Below are 12700 nucleotides of genomic sequence, written 5' to 3' on the forward strand. Positions count from 1 at the left end.
ATTGATATATATAGAAATCACTAATGCTATAATCTCTATTGAATTTTTTTTATCCTTTTGTTTCTTTTACAATTTGTTTGTCGAGTTATTTATTTATTATTTTTCTGGTTTATTGATCTGTTAACTATTTATTTTATTTTGGTCTTTCATATTTTGTTTTAATTTTTTTAAAATATATTTTTTACATTTATTAGCTTATAAATTTATTTGATTATAGTATTGATTCAAACTTTGAAACAGTACTGGTTGAAGGATCTTTGTGGAATTGAAAAAGGGATCTTCTATCCCTTCATAAGATGTAGAGGATCCAAAAAGAAGTATTCAGCAGTGAAGAATATATCTGAAGATGTAAAAGAGGGTGCTTTTGGTAAATTGGCAACTGCAAGGGCATTCTGGTCCGAACAGTAATCATTAGTATGAATTCGAGTGACAACTGCTATTCTTTACTTGACGTGTTCCCCACATAAGACAAGTTCACAACAACATTGAAACTATTATTAAATAACAATAAAAAAAAGTTTATTTCTGAGTGTTTAATGATTGCTGTTCTTCTTTCTTTTGTTGGTTTGTTGAGAGTAATTCCCCAGCTAAAACTGAGCATGATAAATTTTTCAGTTTGCTTCTGAAGAAGCTCACCCAACTCCTCATTTGCTTCATTTGTGTGGAAAGGAACTTCATTTCTGCCTCACAAGGTTCCTTTGCGATACTAATGGCAAAGACAGGATACAAACTACGTATCCTTTGTTGTTTTTGTTTCTCCTTTTGATTAATATCTGTGACTTAGAAAATGCTTTCTGGTTTAAGGTTGCTGTTACCATTTAGTGACTTGGTTTCTGTTGAAATGTGGGTGAGTTGTGTTCTTGGAACATCCAAATTGTTTTAAATGGTACATTGTTGGAATAGCAACGTCAGGTGTATGTTTTATGTTTTATTAGCTCTAGAGGAGGAGGTGCAAATGTTGGATGCTCATCAGCCACTTGGAAGTTATGGAAAAAAGTTCATAGTTTTAGTTTTCTTTTCCTTGTTTTATCGGTTGAGGAATTGTTAGGTTTATTTTCTTTGTCTTACTTTTGATGAAAGTGCTTTTCTAGAAGATAAAGAATACTTCAAAAAGTGATTTTTAATGGTTTAGCTCCAACTGCTGATTTTGCAATATATTAGGGTCTTCGATTGTATTTTTTTTTTCTTTCAAAACTAGTCTGTTATTAAGTCTATGGAGTGTAGATGTCAGATTGTTTTGATAATGTGTTTTCCTTAGCCAATCAACTGTAGAGGAATTTGTGGCTCATTCAGGGAATGTAAACTGTTTAAAAATTGGAAGGAAGGCGAGCCGTCTTTTTGTTACAGGAGGGGATGATCACAATGTCAATCTATGGATGATTGGAAAAGCAACCTCTTTGATGGTCAGTTGTTTGTTGCCTTTGTATTTTATGATTTTATTGCAATTTGACTAAGGTAGGAATCAGGATTGTTAAGCAGTAATGAAGATCTATTTCTTATGTGCACTTTGTTGAAACTTGCAAGTTATGTTATCGTAATGGTAGTGTCTGAACCATTATTGCTCTGACTGAGGACTTGCTTTCAGTTCATAGAAATTGAGAAGCTTACATTTGGACTGAAATTGGCATGGTAAAACAATGATGGAGTATGATAGGAAGCAAGATTTTTGCTCAAGTAATGCATCTTTAGAATTAAAACAAAGCTTGGAACTCACTTAAATCTGAAAACTTCAACCCATACATAGATCATAGTAATCTATCATCTGCATTTTTTCCTCCGATTGGGTTCCCTTTGTAATATGGGTCTGAGTTTCTTATGATAGCAGTATAACATAACGATGTAGAGCTTTAAACGTAACACTCTTATCTTAATGTAAATATATGCAGAGTTTGTGTGGTCACACTAGTACAGTAGAATCTGTGACTTTTGACTCGGCAGAAGTTTTGGTTCTTTCTGGAGCATCATCAGGGGTTATAAAGCTTTGGGATTTGCAGGAAGCCAAGAGTAAGTTAATTAGTATATTCTGAATCCATGGATGGTATACTTTATAGTGATGTTATTTATAGAGCATCACACTTTTATGCAAGAGAAAAAGTGCAAACTTGCTGATCATAAACAGGCAATTATTTGATGAATTTACACTATCTACTTTGCATGTATGGGATTATATTGTCATCTGGAAGAACTATTATCAGTCCAAATTGAGTTTTATTTTATTGATGGGTGAAATGTAAGGTTCATGCGTTTATCAATTTCTCAACACACCACTAATATGTGTGTAATTGTTCTTGAAGTATAGTGCTTCGCACTCTCACCGGACACAGATCTAATTGCACTGCTGTTGAGTTTCATCCCTTTGGAGAATTTTTTGCATCAGGCTCCTCAGACACTAATCTAAATATTTGGGATATCCGAAAAAAAGGATGTATTCATACATACAAGGGCCACACGCAGGGCATTAGTACTATCAAATTCAGTCCAGATGGTCGTTGGGTTGTTTCTGGTGGATTTGATAATGTTGTGAAGGTAATAGGGTGAAGTTTGCTGTGGCAGACCTTATAATTGTATAACTCTTACTACTGTTCTGTGAATAAGTTACATATCTAACCTATTAATATACAGGTCTGGGATCTAACAGGTGGAAAGCTCTTGCATGACTTCAAGTTCCATGAAGGACACATTAGGTCCCTAGACTTCCATCCTCTTGAGTTTCTTCTGGCTACAGGTGTGTTGGTGTGCCTTAAAGCAGCTTGGAACAGTAGATAATCATGCATGTGCAAAAATATTATGATGTTCCTTGTTTTTTAATTGTAATGTTTCTTCAAGTGCAACAAATGATAATCTACTTAGGCTAGATGGCTGTTCAATCTTAATGGAATTTTATGCAACTAATTCTCGTTTGTGGAGGGACCAAGAAAAGAAGCACTGTTTCCATTCTAGAAATGTTACATCCAAATGTAATTTACTATTCAAACCATTCTCATTCTTACGAAATTACTTTAGGTTGAGCATTCCCATACTATTCAAACCATACTAAATCAATTTAAATAAAAATCTTCTTTCTTTCATATTAATCCTTTCAAGTGTCATCGTGACACAATCACTATTGACAAGGATCTGCCTTTTCTGTCACAGCTATTACCTTACTTTCATCTTCATCTTTGCTGAACTGTTATTATTTTATATCATTTATCAATTATCCCTATCACTGCTCCTGAAATTATGTTAGGTTACATAAACATTAATCCACCTGTATAGAATGTAATTGTATTTGACATATATACAAAATTTTATGTTCTCTTGTCATGGTTCATTGAACCATGTGACTTGACCTTGAAGGATCTAAGCTGTTATTTTAACCAAAGCATTTATATTGAAACTATTCATTGAAGTCATAAATTGTTACTGGAAAAAAAAAATAAGATCTCATAATTTGATTTACAGGTTCGGCAGACAGAACGGTGAAATTTTGGGATTTAGAAACCTTTGAACTGATTGGATCCAGTAGACATGAGGTATCTAATCTTGCTAAAGTGTTTTTCTTCTGTTTCAAAGGAATCAGTTACACCAATTTATAAATCATAAATTCTGGTTCCAAATCTGCCTCTTACCAATAGAGTTTTTGCTGTATATCAGTTTTATATCACTACTATCATTCATGCAAAGTGGAAACTCCTAGAGAACCTATTTCAATGGTTAACGTGATTGGCACATTTTTTTACCAGTTTGCCATAACATCGTTGTGGGTGGTTTCTAAGTACTATGAAATGATTCCTTTAGTTGTAACCTAGAATATTTCCCCAATTTTTTTATACTCTTGGAACTTCAAAGTTAATTTGTTTCTGTAACTTGAAATTTGTAGTGTATCATGCCCTGTGGTTAATCCTACAGATGTGCGTAAAGTGTGTTTTGTGATTTAAGTCATATTCTTGATGTAACTTAGTTGCAATTGTAGTATGGTAGATGTATCTGTTGATTTTTTTCTCTCTTCTAATGTAAGCCTGTATATTTATTTCCAAGACATGCATGCACATGAACAGACTCACTAAAATTTATACAAAATACTAATTTTTAATAAAATATAAATCACCTTGTGTTAGGTTTCAGGTGTACGCTCACTAACTTTTCATCCGGATGGACGGACCCTATTTGCTGGACTTGAGGATAGTTTGAAGGTACATATTTTTTGTTCCAATAATTAGATTATAATGGTAAATAACTTGAACAGGTTAAAGATTTCATATGTAATTCTCATAAACTATAGGTGTATTCATGGGAACCTGTCATATGCCATGATGCTGTTGACATGGGATGGACAACACTTGGTGACTTATGTATTCACGATGAAAAGCTTTTGGGTTGCTCATTCTACAGTAATTCTGTTGGAATATGGGTTTCGGATATTTCGGTAGGACTCACCCTCAATAGATTAGTTTATATTTTTTTTTTTCCTTGTCAATTTTGAAACATGAATTCTGTTATTTAGCTATCATTATGATTGTTATTTTTAATGCATCAGCTTATCAAGCCATATGGTGATGGCTTGGAAACTGAGAACAAAAAAAGCACAGAGCAGAAGCTCAGTCTCCAGGGAAGACAAATGGAGAAAGTAGAATATGGTGTGAACAACGAGTCAAAAGAGATAAAGAATATATATATAGACTGTAAGCCACAGAACTTCTTGTCTTCCCATGGCTTCTTCAAAATTATTAATGAATAAAGCTTTCAAATACAGTTTGCACCATAAAGCATATATGAGCTTTTTGAGGAGCTTTCTAGGAAGATTATAAGCATTTCCCATGTCAGTTTTTTTTTCTTTTTTTTGTAATTCTGAATACTCCCCCACTAATGTATTTTCATTTTTTTGTTTTGCATATAAAGCTTCTGAAGGGAATCCTGATAACTTACTAAGATCCAGGTCTTATAATTCTCCAAAAATGGACCATCCTGAGGAATCTAAAGAAATGTTAAACTTGAGTTCTGCAACAGGAATTCGAGAAAAATCAAATGTACAAACTCTTAGAAAGTCTTCCATTGTGTCAAACGTTGTACCTCTGGATATTCCCAATGGTAAGGGCTCAACAAAGTTTTTGAAGTCGTGATGTTGCTTAAGTCAGCTCATGTTCAGGGAGCATCCACTGATATATTTGATGTTTTGATGGGCTTTCATCAGATATTGATTCTAGAGAATTTGTTGACACTATAAGCAACTCTGTTAGTGCAACAGATCCTAACTTTGAAATGAAGCTTGGATCCCATAATGAAGTCAGAGACTCCATTGATGATAAACATCCCATTAAGAGTGTCGCAGAGAAGTTTGAAAAAACTTTAAGACCAGATAGATTTTCTGAACAAAAGAAATGTAAGTTCTTTTTTTCTGTCAAATCACAATGTAGATCAAATACAAGTCATTACTGATTACATTTCTGGATTTGGATCCTCTAAAATGGCAGTTCACTATAGAGAGAAGTGTGACATCTCAAGTTATCAACTGTTAATTAAATCCAGGGTTAGATTTAACATGTCCACCATTTGTTATATATGTGCATGTAGCAGCAACAATTTATTTTCTCATCAATTAATTAGGTTCCTCTCTCTTCCCTCTAAGGAAAGAGCTCCCCTTAGTGGAGCCAAATCCTGTATTTCTTTAATCTTATTCTTGCAATGTCCTTTCTCTAGTCTATGTTTCTATTTCAACAAAAAATGAGTTAACTTCCCCACCATTTTCTTGGTTATATCATGGGCTAAATTAGCATCTGACATCGTTGCCCTGAACTATATTTGACTTTTCATTGGCTGAATATATAAAATTCTCCTTTGGCAGTTGCTGTTGTACAAGGAAGGACACGTTCTTTGGTTGAGAGGTTTGAAAGAAAGGAAATAACTCCAATCAAGGAAGATCAAGATAATGCAACTCCCACGACAACATTTGAAAATAGGGAAAATTTTCTCAAAGAAGATCAAACTAGTGCATCCCCCAACACTACCACCTCAACATCTGAAAAGGGGGAAATAATTCGTTTCAGCGAAGATAGAAACAATGTGCTCCCTGTTCCTAACACAACTAGTGAAACTGATAAGCATACTGACTTCATGGTAAAATTCTAGCTTGACAGAAGACAAGATTTATGAAACTCTAGAAACTCTCTCGCTTAATTTTTTTAGCCTAAACCTTATCTGTGGTGGTCTACTTTATGACTTATAAGTTATAATTAAATTGGAATGTTATGCTAGACTTGAAATTGGCTTCTGATACTTTCTCTGGAATGGAATCTCTTCTTGACCATCTCTTTGTCCTCGGGAGTTTGGACCATTGATCAATATTTTTTATTCTATTCGTGTTGATTTCCCTTGTTTTTGGCTCTAACTATGAAACCTATATTTTGAAAGAATGGGGTAGTTCACATTCACTGTTTTTTGGGTCATGTTATTATCACATTTTACAAATTGTTGCGTTGGTTTTCAACTCTATCTTGTTATATAATGTCAGAAAGCAGAGTTTGGAAGGGATTCAAATTCTGCAAATGATGGAGAAATAATTGAAGATCTGTTGCAAACTCATGATGTAACATTAAGCAATCTCCGATCACGTTTGACAAAATTACAGGTGAGTTTAGATAGTTAGATATTAATATCATTTGCTTTTAGACCAAGCTTGAATCAAAGTGGACCAGGGATAACCCCAAAGTGGGTGACACAAGACCCAACAAACTTTAAAATGAAACCAACTTATTAAGATGAAGTTTACATCCATTTATAAACTATAATTTGACTTATATCCGGTAGATGTGAACTCTTAAACCAGTGGTAGAGCTTAATGGTGCTTAAGGGAGGCCTTGTCCAAAATTTTGTTATATATATATATATATATATATATATATATATATATTAATATATTTTATATATTTGGTACCAAAAAATAAATTATACATCTAAATCAAGATTTTGACCGTCCTAAAACATTTGTTGAAGATCTGCCAAGGTCTTAAACATATGTACTAATATCAACTAGAAAATGCTTATTTTACCCATTAAAGAAGCCAAATCTAGAAAGAAATGATGCTTAAGGTGCCATCAGTGAAACAATGTCGTTCATCAAGTAGTTAATGTACACTTGCAGGTAGTGCGACATTTTTGGGAGCGCAATGATACTAAAGGTGCCATCAATGCTTTGGAAAAGTTGCCTGATCAATATGTGCGTATTTTTTTAAGTGCCGATGTGTCACTATTTTGGTCTTTGTCTGTTCTGTATAAAATGCTTTAACTAGTTATTTATGGCTTTGTTATTGAAAATATAGCATTGAAGATAATTTCCTCTGGACGTAGGTTCAAGCTGATGTTATCAGTGTCCTTGTTGAGAAGATGGAGATTCTCACCTTAGATTTATTTTCTTGCTTACTTCCTGTGCTCACAGGTTTGCTGGATAGCAAGACAGAAAGGTAATTCTTTATTAACATGGTGTTAGGAAAATTAAATTTTGACTAGGTCTTTATCATTATAAGACTTATTTTTTTATTTATAATGTTTTTCTCTACTGAATTTGTTTGTGTTGTCACCGAATTTGTTTGTGTTGTCACCGATGTTGATACTTTAAAAACCTTTTAAATATATTTTAAAACATCAAGATCAATGTCCACGAATGTATTTTGAAGACACAATAAAAGAACTCTACAGTAAAACACAGTAGAGGATCTAAATTCGTTTTGCTCTTCTTTTGTTGTAGATCATATTTCTTGCTCAATACTACTAAGGGTTTCTTTGACCTATGTTAGGGTGACAATTTTTTGATAGATGTGAAATGGATTTTTTTATCGACGTTTGTTTTTTTTTTGTTGATATTTGTAGTGATTATTATTGTTATCATCGATATGAATATTATTCTTTGTTAATAGTTTGGTTGAGCTTTTTTTCTAATGTTAATTAGGAAAAGTTTTGATCGACATTAACTTAGATTGCTTTTGGTCTAACATTAGCTAAGATAATCCTTTGGCCAATGTTGACCGAAAAGTCGGAAAAATAAAACAATTACAATGTTGTAAAATTAATTTTGATCAATGTTAACCTAAATAATTGTAATGAGATCCATTCAAAGCAATTTTGGTTAATGACAAATGAGTAAAAGCTTTGTTGACTAAAAAATAAGATCAACCATGATCGACTAAAGAGATTGTCAATATTGAATATTGATATTTTATTTATTAACAATTGTTTGATATTCAAATAACTTATTACATTATCCAAAACCAAATAATTTAGATTCTTACCTAAACAAAACATTTGAAAAATATAACATAAAATTATCTTAATTCAAATTCAATGTATTTGCATGTGTTAAAAGATGTGAAATTCTTATCCAAACGAAAGCTAACTCTATTTCTCTCAGTGCAGACATGTGAAGGTGTCATTGGATATGCTGTTGAAGCTTGTTGTTGTTTTCGGTCCAACAATACGTTCAACTATTTCAGCTCCTCCCTCTGTTGGGGTTGATCTACATGCGGGACAAAGGTGACCTTCATCATCAACTATAATGTCGTTTTCACTATCTCATAAAGTTTCTATGTGAGTGAACCTAATTGAAATAGAAAATGTTGGGAACAGACGAGAATGCTCCAATCAATGCTTCATGCAACTGCAAAAGATCCGAATGATTCTTCCAGTATTAGTAAGGTAATCATGTAAATTTTAGTACACTGCATTTATCTGATTTTTTATATTTCTGTTTTTCTTCAGATTTCATTGAGCATCAATTCCTCAGTTTGATTAAACAACTTAATGTTGTTGATTCTTAATCTATCTCATCTCATCACAGACTGTCAAGAATCCCGGTATCAGTTTGAGTCACACCTTAGTATCATATAAACAAAAAACCCTACAAATCCGTTGTTTTAAGGTTTTGGATTGGAAGTGGTGTTTTAATTCCTACAAGGATCAAATCATGACTCATTGGTACACATTAATTCACATCTACATTCCGCAATCTAAGAGTCATGGTTTTTCCTTTCCCCTGGTGTTTTTGGTTGCAGGAGGGGTGGCGTATTGGCCAAGTCTGCTCAAGAGCTAAATTTAGTTCTTCAACAACCTTAACTAAGGTGCTGCTATATGAACTTCAACCAACATATGAATGATTGATTTGGCTTAACATAATAATCATTAGCTGGACTGTGTACAAAACATGAAAGTGGTGATTGTCATCAGATACTTTTAGTGGCAAAAGAAATGTGTGAGATATCTGAATAAATTGTTTGACCTTGTGTTTAGATGCTTGAAGGTGGAAGTGAAGCAGTCATCTAAGTAATTTGTTCTTCAACCCTGCTCTAGCTTTTTGTTCCTAACATGTGCTGGTCTTCACCTTTATGTTTTGTTTCTGAACTGGGTTTTGATGCACCTTGGCATGGACTAGTGCAAAATGAGTACATGTATCAGTCTTCTGTATTTAGTAGCTGTGGAAAATTCCTTATATATGCAATATTTAATGAAATGAAATGTGTCATTTTCATGGATCAAAAAGTACTCAAGCTTCTTCTGTCAGAAAAATGGAGTGATCAGAAATTACAAATCTGATGCTAACTAGATTTACATCTTAGAATGCTCAATTTATTGAATGTACATTGTGAAACCAATTACCAAAGCTAGTCTTGTCTTGAATTCTATTTTAAGCTCGATGATAATTGTAGACTTGTGGAGTTTATCATTATAATACTTTAAAAATGGACCATTTAGAAGAATATTGGAATGAAGGTGAAAAGGTTTGAGTCTAAGAGTTTGGTGAAAAAGTTTTTGTTCTATCTTTGTTGAACGGAGTTTTCTGAGTTGGTAAACATCATTTTTCCCTTTTACATTACAACTACCTGAATAAGACCATCAAGCCATCATTTTAGACAAATAAATTTTGTGGATGTGACTAAACTTGTGTTTTTTTTTATTTCAATGTGTCAGTTCTATTTTAGTAGTAGTTTACTACATAATATTTTTATGGGTGAAGTTAACATAATTTTCTTGGAAAAATTTACCGTTCCTTGTATTCAAATTTCTCATAAAATCGTGGTTTTAAATTACAAGTAATTTTCATTGAGCATTGGATTTTTCACACCCAGCTCAAAAGTTTACTCGTGGGTTCAAATAAATTACATAATAATTTATTTGACCTAAAATAACATGATAAAATTTACAGTTATTTCTTGCTTCTATTTCTTCAAAAATTTTATTTGAAAATTATACTTAACTTTGGCTACTTAGTTGGATAAGTATGAGTAGGTATGTAATTTGCTAGGAAAGCATTTGCAAATTTGGTACAATAAAGACGAAGAATCGAATAAGCTTTATGCTGTATATAGTTTGTTGGCAATTTCTTCCTGCACTCCCATCAATTTCTACCGGCACCAATCATTTTTTTGGAATTCCATTTTTATCCTTGTTTGTTTTATTTGAAATTGCTTCTTCTTGGAGAAACTACTTTGATGAGATTTGGTGTGTTGTGATTTGATTTCTCCCTAAGCTTTGGTGGAGGTGCTGATGATTTGTGAGTACATTTGAATAATATTAACATATATTGCTCAATTGAAATTCTCTTTTTATACGATAATGATTTTGAAGTACATTTGAATACTATTAACATCTATAAATAGTTCTATTATTATATTACTTTCATTTTTATTCTTTAGTAAAATAATTTTTGTGATAATTGTTTGAAATTTTCACATTGACTATCGACTAAAGATAAGACTATTTCATAATATATATATATATATATATATATATATATATATATATATATATATATATATATATATATATATATAAAGTAAGATGTAAACTTCATCTTATAAATCGATTTTGTGAAGATAAATTAAACTTAAAACTCACTTTTAACAATAATTAATTATTTAAAATCAAGATATGCATGATGTAAATATTAGTTACCTAGATAATAATTAACTTGTATTTAAGAAAGTGTAAGTATTAAATACCGAAACTATCATGAATATGATGACGAATTTGGATTCTTTACTAAATTTTTTTTTTTTTATTATTTCTACAAAATATACTTATAGACATTAATTTGATTGTGATGTTTTAAAATATATTAAAACAAATTTTAAATTCTTTTATCTAATGTATTTTTAATATATAATAAAGGACATTAAAAAAATCTACTGAAATATATTGACTCCAATATGACATATCCAAATTTCACTTATAACCTATAAACCTATAGATGAAAGTATGAGGAGGGATAAGTCAATGCATATTTCTCTTTTTGTTATATGTAAGGAACTATCTCCCTTGATTTTATTATTATTATTATTATATATTAAGCAAATGAATTTATTATTATTATTTTTTGAAATTCATTGTGCTTGAAAATGTATTATGTCATGCATTTATAATGATGGCAATTTATTGGTCCAGGATCATATATGTGTTACAAATTTATCTTTTATAATTGTAATATCAATTTAAGATAATTTTAAATAAAAATTCTAATTATATTTATGAAAATCTTTCAAATTTTAATTTATCTTGTTCATTGAACTTATTTTTTTTCAGACCAATTATAATATATATATATATATATATATATATATATATATATATATATATATATATATATATATATATAAAAGTAAATAATGAAAATATATAATTTAAATTTAAAAATAATTATGTTTACGTTTGAATGATATATGTTGTATTTGAATGTTTTTGAAGTTAATATAGATTATTTGGATGAAAATTTTTAGTTTATTTAAGGAAAACAATATTTTAATGAAATATGATATATAAGTACAAGATGTAGTTAAATTATAAATATATGAATTAACATTTCACGGTGCTACCTTGTAAGCAAAATAATTACACGTTGAATCTTATTCTAATAGTAACTTAAATATTTATCATATTTAAATAAATAAATATGTTATGTTCTATATTTATGTATTAATTTTCAATGAGATATTTATCATATCCAAAAACCTATTTTCTTTTTATCTTTACTTAATTATTTAATCTATTAAACTTTTTAGTTTCTTTATTTTTTTGGATTCTAGTTTTTCTCCAATTCATTTGAACTATACTGATAATATCATTAAAAAAATATTCAATTGATCAATCTATTTTTTAATGTCTAAAAAGCAAAAATAAGTAGCATGCATATATAAATGATATACTACTCGAAGTAAAAAATCTATGATTAAAAAATGCAGAAGGAACGACCATGTTTCGAAATTATTGCCATATAAATATATTGTGTGTATTATATGGGTACTTCTTGCAAATTTCAGTATATTTTACAAGGATAAGGCTGAACTATTTATTAACAAATTTGAATTATTTATGAATATTAGAGATATCATAACGATAAATGATAATATTTATTACATCACACAAAAGCTAACATATAAAACATTGAAGTTTTTGCTTTAATTTCTTTATTAGTTTTAATTTATACAAATCATATTGTATTTAACAGATTATCCACATGCTCCAACTTATTTTTGTTCATTCAAATCTCTGGAATGCATGATAATTCGACATTAAATTCTTGGTAAATTGAATGAATAATTATGTCATTGCGTTGACTCTAATTAATATTTATGCACTGTTATGCCAATGAAATTATATATTTTGAACTGATAATTAAGAAATTATGGTAGATATTTCCTATTATAACAATTAATAAAGCTTAATTGAAAATATAAAT

At 30.5% G+C, this 12700-nt stretch overlaps 1 protein-coding gene across 3 annotated transcripts; it reads left to right on the forward strand.

Annotated features, from left to right (window-relative positions):
• Window positions 1-493: 493 nt before the first annotated feature.
• On the forward strand, window positions 494-9650 carry LOC114176875 (katanin p80 WD40 repeat-containing subunit B1 homolog KTN80.1-like). Of its 3 annotated transcripts, XM_028062059.2 has the most exons (19): window positions 494-734; window positions 1273-1403; window positions 1887-2004; window positions 2300-2526; window positions 2623-2725; window positions 3445-3515; window positions 4101-4175; window positions 4265-4408; window positions 4520-4664; window positions 4882-5070; window positions 5174-5362; window positions 5825-6096; window positions 6491-6607; window positions 7121-7195; window positions 7327-7439; window positions 8389-8505; window positions 8599-8667; window positions 9024-9089; window positions 9259-9650. In XM_028062059.2, exons 1-18 carry the CDS (start codon window positions 710-712, stop codon window positions 9082-9084), a joined length of 2241 nt encoding a protein of 746 aa, XP_027917860.1. In that variant the 5' UTR covers window positions 494-709; the 3' UTR covers window positions 9085-9089; window positions 9259-9650. The 3 variants fall into 3 exon arrangements, 2 of the variants coding, with proteins under 2 accessions (XP_027917860.1, XP_027917859.1); XM_028062058.2 differs by having other exon boundaries at window positions 9024-9650; XR_003603080.2 differs by lacking the exons at window positions 9024-9089; window positions 9259-9650 and having other exon boundaries at window positions 8384-8505; window positions 8599-8668.
• The last annotated feature ends 3050 nt before the right edge of the window (window positions 9651-12700 follow it).

The sequence above is a fragment of the Vigna unguiculata genome, chromosome 3 (assembly GCF_037176805.1).
Source record: "Vigna unguiculata cultivar grain cowpea cultivar isolate G323 ecotype 2 chromosome 3, ASM3717680v1, whole genome shotgun sequence".
NCBI lineage: Eukaryota > Viridiplantae > Streptophyta > Magnoliopsida > Fabales > Fabaceae > Vigna > Vigna unguiculata.

Coding starts and splice junctions, on each gene's coding strand:
- LOC114176875 (XM_028062058.2), top strand. CDS start 710: ATGGCAAAGACAGGATACAAACTAC. Junction 4,176..4,264: donor GACTTGAGGATAGTTTGAAG/GTACATATTTTT, acceptor CATAAACTATAG/GTGTATTCATGGGAACCTGT. Junction 7,196..7,326: donor AAAAGTTGCCTGATCAATAT/GTGCGTATTTTT, acceptor CTCTGGACGTAG/GTTCAAGCTGATGTTATCAG.